Source organism: Cervus elaphus, chromosome 14, assembly GCF_910594005.1.
Source record: "Cervus elaphus chromosome 14, mCerEla1.1, whole genome shotgun sequence".
In the NCBI taxonomy this organism is placed as follows: Eukaryota; Metazoa; Chordata; class Mammalia; order Artiodactyla; family Cervidae; genus Cervus; species Cervus elaphus.
Window position 1 is genome coordinate 76,754,577 of NC_057828.1, and position 19,338 is coordinate 76,773,914.

The 19,338-nt window shown below is 37.7% G+C and overlaps 1 protein-coding gene across 1 annotated transcript; it reads left to right on the forward strand.

The window, feature by feature from the left end:
• Window positions 1–1,497: 1,497 nt before the first annotated feature.
• Window positions 1,498–19,136, forward strand: LOC122707878 (complement factor H-related protein 1-like). Its single transcript, XM_043923832.1, has 7 exons — window positions 1,498–1,644; window positions 6,901–7,089; window positions 7,532–7,708; window positions 11,313–11,486; window positions 12,197–12,373; window positions 14,347–14,520; window positions 18,772–19,136. Exons 1-7 carry the CDS (start codon window positions 1,587–1,589, stop codon window positions 18,978–18,980), a joined length of 1,158 nt encoding a protein of 385 aa, XP_043779767.1. The 5' UTR covers window positions 1,498–1,586; the 3' UTR covers window positions 18,981–19,136.
• Window positions 19,137–19,338: the final 202 nt, after the last annotated feature.

Here is a 19,338-nt window from a genome sequence, read left to right on the forward strand (position 1 = left end):
TTGTATGTAAAACAACAAGCACATTGAAAAAGAGATCTGATATGTGGTTATCAAGGCTAGGGCTGGGGATGGGGGAATTGGATGAGGGCAGTCAAAGGTAACAACTTCCAGGTGTGAGATAAATTAGAACCAAGGATGTGGTAAATATGGTTAATATTGCTGTATCTTATGTATGAAAGTTAGTAGAACAGTAAGTCCTACGAGTTCTCTTCACAAAAAAAAAAAAACCTTTTCTCTTTAATTTTGTATTTACATGAGATGATCTGAAAGTGACAGTCATTCAGTCGTGTCCAACTCCTTGTGACCCTATGGACTAGACAGTCCAGGAATTCTCCAGGCCAGAACACTGGAGTGGGGAGCCTTTCCCTTCTCCAGGGAATCTTTCCAACCCAGAGATTGAACCCAGGTCTCCCACGTTGCAGGCAGATTCTTTACCAGCTGAGCCACAAGGGAAGCCCAAGAATACTGGTGTGAGTAGCCTATCCCTTCTCCAGGGGATCTTCCCAACCCAGGAATTGAACCGGGGTCTCCTGCATTGCAGGCGGATTCTTTACCACCTGAGTTATCAGGGAAGCCCCTATGAGATGATAGATATGCACGAAACTTGTCATCATTTCAAGATACATATAAATTAAATCGTTATGCTCTGTATATGGCATCTAGAAAGATGGCACCAACGATCCTACATACAGGACAGCAAAGGAGACACAGATGTAAAGAACAGATGTCTGGACTCAGTGGGAGAAGGCGAGGGTGGGACGACTTGAGAGAACAGCACTGAAACATATGCATTACCATATGTAAAATAGGTAACCAGTGCGAGTTTGATGTATGAAGCTGGGCACACAAAGCCAGTGCTCTATGACAACCTGGAGGGGTAGGGTAGGGAGGGAGGTGGGAGGGGAGCTCAGGATGGAGGGGACACGTGTATACCTACGGCCGATTCATACTGATACATGGCAAAAACCATCACAATATTGTAAGGTAATTATCCTTCAATTAAAATAAATAAAAATGTAAAACAAAACAGAAACTAATTATGCTCTGCACACTTTAAATTTATGCAGTGCTGCATGTCAACTGTATGTCAAAAGAGCTGGAAAAAATAATAACCATAAAATACCTATACATAAGTAGCATATAAATAAAAAGAATTCACTATAACTTGTGTACTTCGTATTAAGATCTAATGTAACTTTAAGAAAATCTTCTCACTTCCCTAGGCATATGAAAATACAGATAATTCAAAGACTGGGAAAAACTTCACCTATTCTCTACAAGTGTTTTAATAAAAATTAATATTTTAGGTTACTTTGAAGCCAGTACACACCTAGTCCCACATAAAGTTGTACACGGACATAACAGGTGTTGAACACAATAGCTTATTGTGACACTACCAACAGGAATCATTTATGGATATTGTAAAACATTGAACTTTGATATTTATTAAATGGCACTAATTAACTAGCTTCATTGTAAGGCACTTAAATTCGAAGTCATGTTTGCTAACTGCAAAGGAAGTAGATTTCAAACCTCCAAGACTACCACTGGGGCACTCGTGTGAATGTATCATCAGAAAATCTAACATGTTTTTGCTAATCAATGTCGCTCTCATCTTGTGGTTTTCCTGTGTTCATGGGCAAGGTAAGTTGAAACAGGTATGAACACTCACCCTTCCTCCTACTTCGTTTCTACTTTCATGTGTGATTTTTGATAGAATCAACTGGTAGAAATAGTCTGCAGGATGTGATAACCATAAAGAATACCTTAATGAAAAAATGATCACATATTCACCTGAGGGGAAAATAAGATAAATTATCTTCTACACCCTCTGAGTACCACCGTATGCAGAGCCACTGAATCTTGATTTGTGAGGTCATTTGTGAATATGCTAATTCACATGACCTCACAAAATGTGAACAGAAAATATGTCACAGAAAAGCTAGAGTATAACTCAAAAATGTTTAGGGGATTTTTATTTGTAAGAAATAAAGAAATTTGGAGAACAATGTATATCTTCATAATCTTACATGTGATATTAATTTTGCAGATTCACAATTCATCAAATACTAAATTTTAAGTATGTTCAGTTGACTGTATTTCAATTATATGTTAGTAAAGCTACTAAAAGTCATTAACATCACTGCCAAATCAATGTTTTAACAAAATTAGCTATAGGTAACAGGCATATCTCTTTTAACAAAATCCAGAGTATGTTCTTTCCTGCTGCAATGCCAAAACTTTAAAATTGTTTTCAGAGAGCATTGGAAATTGTGAAATTAAAAAAAAAATTTACATCACTTCTATCTTGAAATTTATAAGTTCTTCATTATGATGCTTTTCTTCTGTTTTTTTTTTTTTTTTTTTAAACTAATCCAGTCCTCTTTCTTTCTTGTGAATATATCTTCTAATGAGTTTTATGGTATCTCATTAAACACTAGGTGTGACTATAATATGCATTGCTATGCATTATTGATTTCAGAATATGTTGCATGTTGGTTTTTGCATATTATTTAAATCAATTTGTCAATTTTCCTCAAAAACAATGTTTACAACACAACAAAGCTTCCTGTCCAGTCCTAAGGGTAACAGTTAAAAGCACTGTAGGTCCCAGGTCACCTATAAGAATGGCTGCATTACCAGAGTGCTTGCTGAAGGGCTGACAGATGTGTTACTCAGTTTATCTCTGGTTCTCAGGGATATGGGAGATGGTCTATTAATCAGTCAGAGAAAACATTAAAGGCATATTTCTAAGTAAGAGAGAGAGCAGAGGAGGAGTATGCAAGCATGAAAGAGAAATTTGGAGCTTTGACAAATCCTTGCCTGATATTCCAGTTGAAAATTAGTCTTCTCATTAACAAGTGAACTCTTTCTAAAAGTAGCCTTAGAGATAAATGTTCTGAATATTTGTGATTAGTTATTTTTCATAATAAATAAGTGCTTCACAATTGTAGACTTCTTATAAGAACTACTTCCTCATCCGACAGAAATAGAAAGTCATATATTTTTCTTAATTGAAACTCAAAATTACAGAAATAGATTAATCATCTGTTGTTCATGATGCATTCTCATCATGAAATCACACTTGTTAGTGACATATGCTGAAAACTGCAAAATCTAAGGGTAAAGAATAATTATTCCAAAACTCCAACAGTGTTGGAAACATACACTAGAATGGTAACCAAAAGGAATGAGATTAAGTTAGTAGTTTATTCCCAATATGGAAACCACAGTGAAGGGGAAAAAAATTCTAACATTACTACATGTTACAGTATTAGAGTATCCTACATGCAACTGTACACTTATATTTACCAGTGTACTGTGTATTTTCATGATATTAATTGGCATTCTTTCATTTTACCTTGAATAACTCTTTTCAGGGTTTCTAGTAAGGCAGGTTTAGAGGTATTCAGTTCCCTCAGTATTTGTTGGTCTGGAGAAGTCTTTATCTTCCATTCATTTCTGAATGACAGTATTCTTGGTTGGCAGTTTTCTCGTTCAGCACTTGGAATATATCATCCCACTTTCTCCTGGCTTGTTATGATTCTGCTTGGAAATATGCTTAGAGACATACGAGTGTTTCTTTGTAAGTTTCAAGCTTTTTTGTTTTGTTTTGATGTTTTTGGTTTTTTTCTTCATGCTGCCTTTAAGACTTCTCTGTTTTTCTTTAATTTTTGAAGCTTCATTATAGTATGTGTTGTAGATGCATTTTAATGTTGATTTTGTTTAGTCACATATAAACTTCATGAACTTCGATATCCAAATCACACCCCTGATTTGGGAAGTTCTCAGTCATTACTTCTTTAAATTAGCTTTCACCCTCATCTCCCCTTTTCTCTTTCTGAAAACTCAATAGTTCACAAGTTAGTTCTGTTGCTGCTGCTCCCTAGATCATATAGACTATTTTCATCCTTTTTTTTAATTTTTATTGTTGTTGTTTTATTTTCTTTTTATTCTCCTCTGACTGGATAACTTCAATATGTCATCTATCTCTCAGATTCTTTCTTCTGCTTGCTTCCTTCTGTAGTTGATGCTCTCAAAAGCATTTTCATTTCATCCTTGGATCCTTCAGTACCACAATTTCTGGGGTTTTTATATGATTTGTTTATTTTTATTAAACTGCTCATTTTGTTCATTTATTGTTTTCCTGCTTTTGTTTGACTGTCTTACTCTATTTTCTTGTAGCACATGGAGTTTTTAAAAACAGCTGTTTTGAAATATTCATTGGGTAAATCACAGGTCTCCAGTCTTTGGGTGGATATGTGCGTGCATGCATGCTAAGTCACTTCAGTTTAGTTCAGTTCAGTTCAGTCACTCAGTTGTGTCCGACTCTTTGCAACCCCATGAGCTGCAGCATGCCAGGCCTCCCTGTCCAACACCAACTCCCGGAGTTTACTCCAACTCATGTCCATCGAGTCAGTGATGCCATCCAACCATCTCATCCTCTGTCATCCCCTTCTCCTCCTGCCCTCAATCTTTCCCAGTATCAGGGTCTTTTCAAATGAGCCAGCTCTTCGCATCAGGTGGCCAAAGTATTGGAGTTTCAGCTTCAGCATCAATCCTTCCAATAAACACCCAAGACTGATCTCCTTTAGGATGGACTGGTTGGATATCCTTGCAGTCCAAGGGACTCTCGAAAGTCTTCTCCAAGACCACAGTTCAAAAGCATCAATTTTTCAGCGCTCAGCTTTCTTTAGAGTCCAACTCTCACATCCATACATGACTACTGGAAAAACCATAGCCTTGACTAGATGGACCTTTGTTGGCAAAGTAATGTCTCTGTTTTTTAATATGCTGTCTAGGTTGGTCATAACTTTTCTTCCAAGGAACAAGTGTCTTTTAATTTCATGACTGCAGTCACCATCTGCAGTGATGTTGGAGCCCCCCAAAATAAAGTCTATCACTGTTTCCATTGTTTCCCCATCTATTTGCCATGAAGTGATGGAACCAGATACCATGATCTCAGTTTTCTGAATGTTGAGCTTTAAGCCAACTTTTTCACTCTCCTCTTTCACTTTCATTGAGAGGCTCTTTAGTTCTTCTTCACTTTCTGCCATAAGGGTGGTGTCATCTGCATATCTGAGGTTATTGATATTTCTCCCGGCAATCTTGATTCCAGCTTGTGCTTCATCCAGCCCAGTGTTTCTCATGATGTATTCTACATATAAGTTAAATAAGCAGGGTGACAATATACAGCCTTGACGGACTCCTTTCCCTATTTGGAACCAGTCCATTGTTCCATGTCCAGTTCTCACTGTTGCTTCCTGACCTGCGTACAGATTTCTCAGGAGACAGGTCAGGTGGTCTGGTATTCCCACCTCTTTAAGAATTTTCCACAGTTTGTTGTGATCCACACAGTCAAAAGCTTTGGCATAGTCAATAAAACATGGTCAACCTTTCTAATGACTCTCAAACTATCTCAGATCTTCTATGGGGCACCTTCTGACACTTATTATCCCTCTTTCCCCAGAATTTCTGTGCTTCTACGCCTTGTCTATATCCTACAATGCACAAGAAAGGGTCTGACAGCCTATCTTTTGTTTCCCCAAAAGTAGCACTACACCTTAAACTTGTGTTCTCCTCCTGCCTGCAGATTTGAGCCAGATTCCCTATGCATACTCACTGGTGATCTGTCAAAGCTTGCTCTTGCCTCTGATGTCAGCCGAACCCACAGGGAGCTGGCTATAACGTGGGGAGGTGTGTGAGTGAGGCAGACAGAGCTTCTCCTGTGAGAAACTGGACTTTCACATAAGGACTTAGCTCCATGCTTGATTTTCTAAGATAGTGTTTACAGGGGCTCTTGGACTGTGGCTGAGAGGGAGAAAGCTGGTTCATGAGCCACTGCAGGCACCACAGTCGGGACAGAGGTCTGTCTGCCCACATGCCTCATGCATGTGTGGGCGAGACCCCTTCTGGGTCCCTTGGCATAGGGTGTTGACTGAGACACCTCCATCCAAGGAAGGTTTCTCTGTGGATGGATGTCTAATTTCTGTTGTTGGGTTAGAAGCAAAAACAACGGATGTCTTATTCTTCTGATTTGAACATATTTCTCATTTTATCATTTTCCTTGACTTTCTGTGTTGATATCTGTGCATTATAGTAAACGTCCACTTTTCCTAGTCTTCACAGACCTGCCTCAGAAGTAGAACCCTTTCATCAGTCAGCCTAGCCAGAGATTCTGGGTGCCTCTCTAACCTCTATGCTCATCCAAACCACTGTCTTTGTTTTTCGCACCTTTCAGGGGTCTAGAGTATGCCAGCTCCCATTAGTGTCCTAAGAGAGGTGAGCTAGAAGCCAGAATAGTTGGTAAACCTGGGAACTGGAGGTTGTCATTTCATTCACTCTGCTCTGAGCCGGGGAGAGGAGCTGTGCAAATGCATGCGCGCTCCTTCAGACCTTGTGCTCTCCAAAACCATGAAGCAGCTCTCTGGAGTCCCCAGGTACCGAGCAAGCTCGGCTTCATCAGCTCTCAGGGACGGGTTCACTAGAAGCCAATTGCTCGGGCAGCAGCTGAAGAAGATGAGGGTCTAGATGTGTGGTGTGACTCTTCCATGAAGAAACTGGGAGCTGCTCACTCCACATGTAGCTGGGAAATGACCTGTGAGAAGTGCTGGCACAGCCATTCACAACTGCTACTTCGTTCTTTGTGATCCTGGAAACTGGAAATGCTGGACCTCCCAGAGGCAGGCAAGGAGAACCCAGACCGTGGAATAGCAGCTACATTAGCGTGGATCTCCTTACGTATATTAGTCACCTGAAGTTTTTATAAATTTTCTTGTCCTAGAATCCCCAGTGCAATGAGTGTAATTATGCTAATAAGAGAATATAATTAATAGATGAAACCATTTTAATTTGATTATTAAGATAAAATAGTATTTATACTTTTTTTTTCATTTCAAGTGAAATCTTGTGATTTTCCAGTAATAAAACATGGAAAGTTATATTATGCATTTAAAGGATACTTTCCAGCAAGTGTAGGTCAACAGTTTTCCTATCGCTGTAAACGGCATTTTGTGACTCCTTCACAAAGTTCCTGGGACTACATGACTTGCACCCTGAAAGGATGGTCTCCAGAAGTGCCCTGCCTCAGTAAGTAAACCTCTTTAATTTTATGTGTATAAATCTTTCAAAGTGTGAAGAGACACTAGTACTCACTAGTAAGTGAGTACAATTAGGTCTTGTATACAACAGGAAGGCTGAAGGACAAGTTCTCTGAGTAAAAAGATCCAAATAGGTCTTCCTTTCATGAGGAGCTCTTCATGGAAATCACTGGAGAATAGAGACCTTACAAGAATATCTACATCATCTATACATATTTTAATTATAAAAACTAAAAATAAATTATAAAAAACTAAAAATGAAATTCATTTTTTTTCCTTTTAAACAAATGTGGCAGTAACTTTCATTTTTATTAAGTTATATGTTATTTTAGAATACTAATGCATTGTCAGGTAAATACTATAAAGTTAATTTTTACTGTGCTCTTTTACCAAATGTTATTTTTCTATTCTATTGGTTTTATGATCCTTAGGACAATGTACTTTCAATTATTTGGAAAATGGATATTACACAAATTCCCATGAAAAGTATTTACAAGGTAAAACTGTAAGAGTCCGCTGCCATGATGGCTATAGTCTTCACAATAATCAGAACACAATGACCTGCACAGAGAAGGGCTGGTACCCTCCCCCAATATGCGTCCGTGTCGGTGAGTAAGCTGGGCTGAGACCCCAGTATGTTCATATGTTTCTAAGACTCAGCTGTGTCATCCACTGCAAAATGTTTAGATCAGCCTCTTATTTTGTCAAAGGACCTATTTAATTTTATTCTTTAACAAGCGTGTGTGAGTGTACAGATTCCTAGATAAGTGTATAACAAAATAAATGTGCGTATTGATGGACATTAGTCAAGAAAATGAAAAGAACCACCAAGAAGAAACCTGTAATGACAGAATGACATTAGAAAGATGGCAGAATAGGAGTTTTACTGTCTCTCCCGATACAAACACAGACTTTTGACCGTCACCCATGAATGACAGTATCTTTGTGGAAGGCAAGGAATCTAGCAGAGAAATTACAGCAAATATTCAAGACCCGGCACATCATAGAGGGTTAGAGGAACAGCCTCACTTTACGTGCGTCACCGTCCCCTAAAGTGGTACAGCTTAGTGCCAGGAGAGCCCCTCAGCACAGGATGTTACCTGGGGGGGAATAAGAGCATCTGGCCAAGGTGGCTTCCTCAGCGTCCAACACTGATGAGAAGGCGCCCTTCTCTCTCCCCTTGTCCAGGACACTGGGGCCACCTGCATGGCTGAGGGGTGGGGAGAGGCCAGCTGTTACAGCCTCCAGAGCTAGAACTCACTGAGGGACGTGAATCCTCCTGACCGCACTGGAGACACTGCCAGGAAGCCCGCCCTCTAGGCGGTGCAGACGCCTTGCCTGTGGGTCCTGCTCACCCAAGGGCGCAGCAGCGTATCCACATGCCCCTGCCCCAGGGCCCGCTCCCTGTGCAGGTCCTCGCGGTGGTGATCCAAGCCTTTGATCTGAGAGACATCCAGAAGCCAGTCTGACCCGTGGGACTGTGAGAAAGCACACAAACAGTATTCAGCATTGCCCCAGGGAAGCAGCCAGGAAGCTGTCTGCACAGAGACTGGCTTTGCTAGGTTGAGAGAAGCATACGAGCTTCAAAAATCTCTCCTGAGAGGAACTGAGATCTGTGGCCAGGTGTATCCTTAAAGAGGTCTGGGAAAGCCTCAAAACTTCTCACCCCAAGACAAGCCTGTAAAGACTAGAGGAAGAGACTGCTGCTTTAAACGCAACACAAAATGAGACTATAAGGAACACAAAAATCAAGGACTCTAACACAAACAGAAGAACATAATAATTATACAGTAACTGATATCAAATAATGAAATGATGGATATTCACTAAACTTACTGTTGTAAACATATCATATATATATATATGATTTGACATATATATATGACTTCTCATATATATATATATTTGACTTATATATACATATATAAGTCAAATCATTACACTGTACGTGATCGGTCACTTCAGTTGTGTCCGACTCTTTGCGACTCGGTTGACTGTAGCCCGCCAGGCTCCTCAGTCCATGGGATTCTTGAGGCAGGAATACTGGAGTGGGCTGCCATGCCTTTCTTCAAGGGATCTTCCCAATCCAGGGATCAAACCCACGTCTCCGGCACTGGCAGGTGGATTCTTTAACACTATCGCCACGTTTAACACCCCATAACCTGTGTAGTACATATTAAGATCTACTGTAATTTTAAAAAATTTATCAGTTTTCATAGCCCATGAAAATACAGGTGATTCAACAGGCAGAAAGAACTTCACCTACTATCATGAGATGTTTTACTGAAAATTAGTATTTTATATTACTTCTGGAGCCAGTTCATACCTGGTCCCACATAAAGCTATGGACATACTTGTCAGGTGATGAAAAAAATAACTTACCATGAAACTACCAACAGAAAACATTTAGGGATAGTGTAAGACATTGAACTTTGATATTTACTAAATGACACATTAACCAGCTTCACTGTAATACACTTAATTTCGGAGTCACATTTGGGAACTGCAAATGAGGCAGATTTTAAACCTCAAATGGTGCAACTGGAACATTGTGTGACTGTACCATCAAGAAAATCTAGCATGCTGTTACTAATCAATGTCCTCCTCACCTTGTGGTTTTCCACTGCTTAAGGACAGGGTAAGATGAAATTGATTCAAACACTCAGCCTTCCTCCTAAATATAATTTTATCTACTTTCATTTTTGATTGACTCTCCTGGTAGAAAGAAATAGCCTGCAAGGTGAGATACCTATAAATAATACCTTAATGAAAAAAGTAACATGTTCACCTAAGGGGGAAATAAAATGAATTGTTTTCTATGTTCTGAGTACCACAGTGTGAAAGCCCACTGAATATTGCTTATGAGGTCATGTGAATATGCTCATGAAAATGTGAATAGAAAATAAGTCACAGAAAAGCTAGAGTATGACTTGAACATGTTTGGGGGATTCTTGTTTGTAATTTGAAGGAACTTTGGGAAACAATGGTTATTTTCATAATCTTGCATAGGGTGATGATTTTGCAGATTCAAACCTCATCAACTCCTATATTTTAAATATGTTCAGTTGACTATATTTCAAAGTCATTAACAACGCTTTCATGCTAACGTTTTAACAAAATTAGCTCTAGGCATATCTCTTTTCACAAAATGTAGAATATATTCTTAATTTCCACTGTAATGCCAGTACATGTAAATGCCAGTTCATTTAAAATTGTTTTCAGAGAGCACTGAAAATATTGAAAATGTAAAAAACTGTTCAAAGGAAAACTCTGGGGCTGCAATCCTGACACTGTCCTAATGATTCCCAAGGGATTCTGTGCACATTTCAGTCTAGGAGCCACGGCTACTGCCTCTGTACCTTACATCCCCTCAATCTCACTCACTGCGATGTCCTTAAGCATTTGCCCAAAATATCATTAAAGAGTAGTTTTGTAAATTATACATTTATTTTTCTGTTATTTTGTCAGATTTTCTCTTTGGATCTTTTGGTCATCTTCTTCCTTCAACTGTGTTATTCTTCAATGTGTGTTAATTTCACTTTTTTAAACTAATGAATTGGCAACAAAGTCATGAGACAGACTCCTTTACTCATTATATCACATTTTGTATATATTGTGGCACTTATATATAATTTTTATATTAATGCATTTAATTAACTTTTGCATGTTCAAATCATTCTTTTTCTTAATTGCATTGGTTCCATATGGAATCACTTTTAATTTTGGCAATTTTTTTGTGTGTTGACGCTGGATGTACAACAAAATTAAACCTTCCTATTCATATCAGTAAACGTATTCAGAGTCCAACTATTCATAGAAGTTGCAGTGTTTCCATTGTCACTGAGTTTTTTCCAAAAAATGTCCTTTGTCCTTCCTACAATGTCGCTTCTAATATCTTACAATATATAGCACTTCTTCTAAGATGATGACATCTCAGTGTGCTTTCCTTTAATTACTCATGATTGGTTAGCGAGCACAGATAGTCTCTTTCATATATTGGTACTTTTGGTTTCAAGTTCTTGCTTATGTGGGCAGCTGGACACACATCAGAATGGTGATATTAGGACACATGTGTGCACTTCTCTGTGATATCATGAAAGCTCCTGTAAAATCATTTATTTCTTTCAGTTAAACTATCAAATATGACAAGCAGTACATAAGTTAAATTTCAGAGTTAGTGAAACATAAAATCTTTCTTTCATTTATTCCTAGGACTTCCCTGTGGACTTCCACCTTCAGTTCAGAATGGTGTTGTACGTCACAAGAAAGACAGTTATCAATACGGAGAAAAAGTCAGATACACCTGTAACAAAGGATTTAGGATTTATGGATTTGCATCTATAAGATGTTTAGGAGGAAAATGGTCCCGTACACCAAAATGCATAAGTATAGTGCATTTCATTTTATTCTAATGCTGACAAATATCTTTAATTAAGAGCATAAATGGTACAAATATGAAATTAAGCAGTAATTCTAGAACTTTACAAGGCATCTTGTCAAAGTTCTCAATTCTAGTAGAGAATTAACAATCCTAGTAATAACAAAAGTTTGAAAACAGGAGCTAAATTATCTCATTTTCACATCAACTTGGGTGCAGTTTGAACATCCTCTGATAAACATTCTCAGATTTCTAGTCTTTGTTCCACACGACTGTATCACAGTTGACCTCTGCTCATCAGTCTTATCACTACACAATTTACTGTTAATTTATCAATCATTTCTTTATAATATATAATTTCTAAGACATGTGACACAATTCAAGGTAACAGGTTTCGATAGAAGAAACAGAAACACATTTATAATGTAGGTGGCCTGCAATGGGGAAAAAGAATTTAAATGTGAGAAGTATGCTCTCAAGCATCACATGCAGCCCTATCTCTTTGAATATCACCATTCCCATGTTGTACTTCTGATGAATATAGAGACACTCAGTGTGGCAAGGTCAAGATGTCTGACATTTGTTTTAAGTTATAAGAGAAATTTGCACAATATTCATTGGTTTGATAAGTACCTATCTATTTTTCTGGAATATAATCATTGGTTACTATGTATTTTTAAAGATGGACTAAACTAATATATATTCCTTTTTTTTTCAGGCACAGATTGTTTTAACTTGCCCAGCTTTGATGATGCTGTATTCATAGGCCAGAAGAAGAAATCATATAGATCAGGAGAACAAGTGGCTTTTAAATGTCGACCATATTATCAGCTGAATGGATCCAACACTATACAGTGTGTTAAGAGCAAATGGATAGGAAGGCCAGTGTGCAAAGGTACTTTGGTAAAATTCTTAAATTTTATTATTAAAGTATCTTAAGTAATATAATATTCACCATCATTAAATGGTCATAGATTATTCGTTGTTCTTATTGTTGTTCAGTCGATAAGTCGTGTCTGACTCTTTGCAACTCCATGGACTACAGCACACCAGGCTTCCCTGTCCTTCACTATCTCCCAGAGTTTGCTCAGACTCACATCCATTGAGTCCATCTCATCCTCTGTCACCCCCTTCTCCTGCCTTCAATACTCTTTCCCTGCATCAGGGTCTTTTCCAGTGACTTGGCCCTTCGCATCAGGTGGCCAAAGTATTAGAGGTTCAGCTTCAACATCAGTCCTTCCAGTGAATATTCAGGGTTGATTTCCTTTACAGTTGACTGGTTTGATCTCCTTGCAGTCCAAGGGACTCTCAACAGCACCACAGCTTGAAACCATCAATTCTTCAGCACTTGGCCTTCTTTATGATGTAGCTCACCCATCCATACATGACTACTGGAAAAAAAACATAGCTTTGACTATACTGCCCTCTGTAGGCCAAGTGATGTCTCTACTTTTTAATACGCTGTCTAGGTTTGATACAGCTTTCCTCCCAAGGAGCAAGCGTCTGTTAATTTCATGGCTGCACTCACTGTCCACATTGATTTTGGAGCCCAAGAAAATAAAATCAGTCACTTCTTCCACTTTTCCCCCTTCTATTTGCCATGAAGGGATGGGACTGGATGCCACAATCTTAGTTTTTTGAACACTGAGTTTCAAGCCAGCTTTTTCACTCTTCTCTTTCACTCTCGAGACTCTTTAGTTCCTCTTTACTCTCAGCCATTAGAGTGGTATCATCTGCATATCTGAGGTTGTTGATATTATTCCCATAAATCTTGATTCCAGCTTGTGATTCAGCCAGCCTAGCATTTCACATGATTGATGTTCTCTGCATAGAAGTTAAACAAGCAGGGTAATGATATACAGCCTTGTCGTACACCCTTCCCAATTTTGAACCAGACAATTGTTCCATGTCAAGTTTTAACTGTTGCTCCTTGACCCGCATACAGGTCAAAAAAGTTTGTCTCAACATAAAAAGAGATGGGATTGTGTTCTCAGCGTTTAGAGTTGTAGCCCAATAATTCTAAAAGCACATCCCTGGCACAGCAATCTCAGCATATTCTGGAAAACTCTTAGATATGCAAGCAGATTCACAGGCTCACTCAGACCTGTTGAATCAAAATCTCTGGGGCTGCAACTCTGACATGGTTTTAAGGAATCCCAAGGGATTCTGTGCACATTTCAGTTTAGGAGTCAAGGCTACAGCCTCTCATATCTTACATCCCCTGAATCTCACTGAGGGATGACCCATCACTCACTATGGTGTCCTTAAGCATTTTCCAAAAAATATCATCAAAGAATAGTTTTGTTTCCCAGATATGTTTGGATCTTTTAGTTAATCATCTTCTTCCTTCAACAATGGTATTCTTCAAAGTGTGCTAATTCTTGATCAAGTTTCTAAAGAAGTATCTACTGTGTTTATTTTTCTAGGTGTCTTAAGTTACAGTTAATAAACAGAATGATTGTAAACTAAATCCTGATGATTTAAATCAAATCCATATGATATTATTATTATGACTTTCTTATGGTTTATAAATTCATTGTGAATTTATATAATTTATAACACTGATTTTACTAAACTCAGAAAGAATTGTCCAGAAAAGCTCTCATTTTCACTGGCCTGAAATCATGTTATTAACCTGCTAGTGAAGGCTGGGGCAGAGATTTAAGGTAAAAAAGCTTAATTTGCACTGAAAAATATTGCTTTATCTCCTTTTCCTTAATCTTATATGTAAACTTATTGAATTTAGCAGTCTTTCATGACAGATTACCTATTGAATTTAAGTAACAATGGAATATATTTGACATTCACTCATTGGCTTATTGTTCATTAGGATCATTATATTAGAAATACTTTCTTTCTTTTTTTCAGATGTTTCCTGTGTGAATCCACCCAGAGTGGAAAATGCAGTTATACAAAATGACAGACCTAGGTATCTAAATGGTGAAAGAGTACGTTATGAATGCATCGGGACTTATGACATTTTAGGGGACGTAGATGTGACATGTTTAAATGGAACTTGGACAAAACCACCTCAGTGCAAAGGTAGAGTATCTTGTCTACCCCCTCCTCGATTTAAGAGAAAGTATTAGGAATAAAACATGCTGATATAAATAGATATTGAAGAAGTTCTTAGGGAATAAGTTTTTGATGAAAAGAAAATGATGGTGCTTAACATCCAGTTCTTTTGTGGAATTAATAAATATCTCACATATATATTTTATGAAATTGTTGACCAGATTTGAATGGTTGGAATCATGGAACATTTCCTGTCTTAAATATTAAGACAGTTATTTCTTGAAGAATAAATGTGTTAAAGATACCATCAGTACATGTGACAGCCCAAGGAATTTCACTTTGAGACATGGAATAGGCAACTGGGTCCTGGTAACAGAATGTGGCGTCTTTTGGGCATCTTCACATATGGGTGATATTTAAAGGTATGAATGAGTTGAACTCATTCAGGGAATTAGTGTACACATAAAAAAAAAAAAATAGGTGTCTGAAACTTGGTCTTGGGATGCTTTAGTGTTTAGAGTTCAGAAAGGAAGGGAATCTAAACAAGAAATTGTTGTTGTTCAGTCCCGAAGTCATGTCCGACTCTTTGCGACCCCATGGACTGCAGTACACCAGGATTCCCTGTCCTTCACTATCTCCCAGAGTTTGCTCAAACTCATCTCTGTTGAGTTGGTGATGTCATCCAACCATCTTATCTTCTGTCGCCTCCCTTCTCCTCCTGTCCTCAATCTTTCCCAGCCTTACAGTCTTTTCCAATGAGTCAGCTCTTCCCATCAGGTGGCCAAAGTATGGGAGCTTTAGCTTCAGCATCAGTCCTTCCAATGAATATTCAGGGTTGATTTTCCTTAAGATTGACTGGTTTAATCTCCTTGCTGTCCAAGGGACTCTCAAGAGTCTTCTTCTAGTTTATCAAGTTAATTTTTGCCTGGTGTGAGTTTTTAGCAAATTCTACTTGCATATGTTTTCATGTTTAAAACAGCATACAAAAAATAAATACATAAATAAATAAAAATAAATTTAAAAATAAATAAATAAAACAGCATACAGCTCAGCATACAGGTTTTGTGTTCACCTGCCATTCTCAGTCTTTAGACTGAAGTATTCAGACCATTTACATTTAAAGTAACTACTCTTAGGGGCAGTGTCTGCCATTTTATTATTCATTTTGTGTGTGTTTTCTCTGTTTCTCATCTCCATTTCCTTTTCTTCACTGTGGGGTTTTGAACACTATAAAATAATTTAGCTGCGATACATCTGCATTGCTTTCAAGTATATACTTCGTCTGCAGGGCTTTCTTAGTAGTTGCTCTAGGTATTAGGTACACATAGGTAGTTTATCACTCCCTACTGTTGCTGACATTCTATCACCTCAGGTGAAATGTGGAAACCTTACTTCCCTTTAGATTTATTTACCCTCCCCGCATTTTTAACATAAATTCTAAGTATTCCCTCAACATACACTGAGCACCATATCAAATGACATAATTTTGCATGACCCTGATCTAATAAAATCATCAGGGGAAAGACAGTCTTATTATATTTACCCCTGAATTTTTAAAAATCAATTCTATTATTTTTCCTTCCTTCCTAAAGTCTCAATCCCTTTTCTATTTTCCTTTCTATCTTAATAATTCCCTTAGCAATTCTTTAAGTAGGTCTGCTGGGACAAATTCTGTTTCCCTTTGTCTGGGAATGTCTTTCTTTCTCCCTTTAATCCTATAGGATGGTATCACTGGATATAGAATTTGGGGTTGATGATTTTTTTCTTCCAGGATTGGAAAAATGATGTCAATTCTTCCTGGCTCTGTTGTCATGGATGAGAACCCTACTGATGTTTGGATCCTTTTTCCATATAAGTATTGCATAATATCTATCTAGCTGCTTTTGAGGTTTTTTCCTTTGGTTTCCAGCAATTTAGTTTTGATGTATCTTGACATTAATTTCTATGGGTTTATACTGTTTGGAATTCTTCAGATGTTTTAATATATAGATTTGTGCCTTGTGCCCTATTTGGGAAATATTCTGTCATTATAGTTATTTTTTCATCTCAATCCCCTTTCTTTTTACCTTCGGGGTCTCCAATCTTTTACTATCTTCCTATGGGTGCCTGAAGCTCTGTCCATTTTTTTTTTCAGTCTCTATTCAAAGTTAGACTGTAGTTAAGCTTATTTATCCTTCTGTCACCTGCAGTGTATTATTGAGCCTATCTAATGTGTTTTTTAAATTATATTAGTCTATTTTTTTAGTTCTATAAATTCAATTCCATTAAGAAAAACCATTTACCAATTATTTCAATATCTATGTCATCTCAGTGTTGTCTTCTGTGGATTTTTTTTTTTTTCTTTTGAGGCTTTCTTTGAGGTCCTTGGTATTACGAATGATTTGTATTCTAGACTTTTGGGGTATTATGATTTTTGAGACCCTAGATTTTATTGGAATCTTTATCAGGCCTCCATTACTGCCATGCAGGGTACAAGTCCAAGGTTCCCACCTGGCCTCCACTGACTCAAGGAGAAAGGGCAGAGGGATCTTGCTTCTCAACCACGTGAGTGGAAGTCTGGGCTCCTCCCTTGGCCCCTGCTGATCAAGGCAGGGAAACAGTTAGTCTTAGGTTTCCATTATGGTGTATTTCTAGAGTAAGTCGGTATTACAAAAATCCATTGTCTTGCTAGCCTGCTCCCTTTCTGGGCTTCTCCAATGTCTCAGCAGTAAAGAATCCACCTACAATGTAGGAGCTGCAGGAGATGTAGGATTGATCCCTGGAGGAGGATCCCCTGGAGGAAGGAGTGGCAACCCACTCCAGTACTCTTCCCTGGAGAATCCCAAGGACAGAGGAGCCTGGCGGGCTACAGTCCATAGGGTCGCAGAGCTGGATAGGACTGAAGTGACTTAGCAGGCATACACACACCACTTTCCTGGGTCTCTGATGAAAAAGATCAAGTATTTCTTGAGATATTTTTTTTTGCTTGAACTTGTTATTATTTCTAGGTTGTCGTGTCAGTGACTTGACCAAGATACACAGAAAGCAAATTAAAACCCAAGACACTGTCTGCAGTGCAATTTCTTGAATCCCAAGGTCTCTAATCAGATTGACATCTTCTCTACATCTTTCACAATCTCCTGTGTTGGTTTTTATAATATGTCAAGATTCTTAATTAGCAGAAGGAATACTTCACAGATGTAATAAGCATCTCAGCTTGTCCAAGAAAGGAAGTCCACTATTCAAATCTGTAGTTGTTTGAATTTTATTTAAGGAGCCAGCGGAGCTAATGTTTCTTTTGTAACAAATTTGAAAATCAATTAAAATGACTAGAGATTCAAGACACTGCAGTATGTTGCACATAAAGATGAAAGAAATGCTTTATTTCTCTTCAGTATCCATCTGCCTATATTCACTAAGAAAACATATTTTAATACCAGAACCCTGCACAGAAGACATATTTGTAAATGTATTATGTATGCTTTCAAGTGGGGCAAAAGTAAAGCATAAAAATGTGCCTTTTCTGTTAAGTGACTGGATTTTCTTCAATAAATCATTTCTGTCATCAGAAGTCACAAGTCTTGATATTACATAGTAGGCTACATTTTTTTCCTTTATTTTAAACTGCGGGGCATGGTAGTTTTTCAATAAATCAAACAACATATTTTTTAGACTCTCAAGGAGAGTGTGGGCCTCCTCTACCAACAGACAATGGAGACATTACCTCACTCCTCACACCTCTATATCCTCTGAGGTCATTCGTGGAGTATCAGTGCCAGGCCTACTATGAACTTCAGGGAAACGGAAACAGTGTGTGTCAGAATGGAGAGTGGTCTGAACCACCAAAGTGCTTAGGCAAATGCTTCAGTCTTCTCGTGGATTCTGGGAAAATCCTTGTACTGAGCATGAGGCTTAGCTGTTTATAATAGAGCTTTCATGGATTAACAAACCATTCTGTTGCATGCTTGATTACCAAATATTACTGTGTGTGGAAATAAAGTATGAAAATTTTCTGGTCAGGAACAATAGCAACAAGAGGTTCCTTAATGAAATCTTTCATAAGGTAATTGACATTGTAAGTCTATGATTATAACATTTAATTATTACATTAAATATAGTACCTCATTCTTACATTTAAAATGATGAAACCTGCATAATAGATTTTCAATGAGTTGGTTTGGAAAAGGTTTTGAGAAGGAATTTTTGGACTAGAGTAGAAGATTCTACTTGAAAGCTTGAAATTCTGTGGAAAATATTTGCTCACTATATAATGTTTTATGTTTATATTTTTATCTTCAGAGGCCTGTGAAATTTCAGAAGAAATGATGAAAAAATATAACATACAGTTAAAATGGACAACTTCAAAAAAACTTTACTCTAAAACACAGGATCGTATTGAATTTATATGTAAAAGTGGGTATCATCCAGTGACACCAGATCATACATTTCGAACAGCTTGTCAGGAAGGAAAAGTGGTGTATCCTCATTGTGGACAAAACACTGGTTAAATGCAGTTGTATGTACATGTATTGAGAATTTTTCATTATTAATCCAATTCTCAGTTTATTTTATCAAGTATTGTTTAAATCATTTTGATTCATAAATCAGATGTTATGGGGATGATGAAATTATAGTCAGGAAGACTAATGAATCACTTCTTTAAAGCACCTCATTAAACTTGGCAAACCAAAGTGCTTTGTGTCCTGTTGATAAAATACCTGAGCAAATTAATGCAATCACTTCAGTGCCTCTTCTATCGATCAGTTTCCTAACTTTCTCAAAGATTTCTCCATAACTTCTGAGGTTTTCTGAGACTCTTTCAGAAGAAAAATGAAAAGAATCCTTGTTGGTATCTTCAAAATAATA

What these genes read in the sequence shown, in the direction of transcription:
- LOC122707878 (XM_043923832.1), top strand. Translation starts at nt 1,587, where the DNA reads ATGTTTTTGCTAATCAATGTCGCTCTCATCTTGTGGTTTTCCTGTGTT. An exon ending in TCCAGAAGTGCCCTGCCTCA is followed by an intron (nt 7,090 to 7,531) that starts GTAAGTAAACCT and finishes TATGATCCTTAG; the next exon opens with GACAATGTACTTTCAATTAT. An exon ending in CCCAATATGCGTCCGTGTCG is followed by an intron (nt 7,709 to 11,312) that starts GTGAGTAAGCTG and finishes ATTTATTCCTAG; the next exon opens with GACTTCCCTGTGGACTTCCA.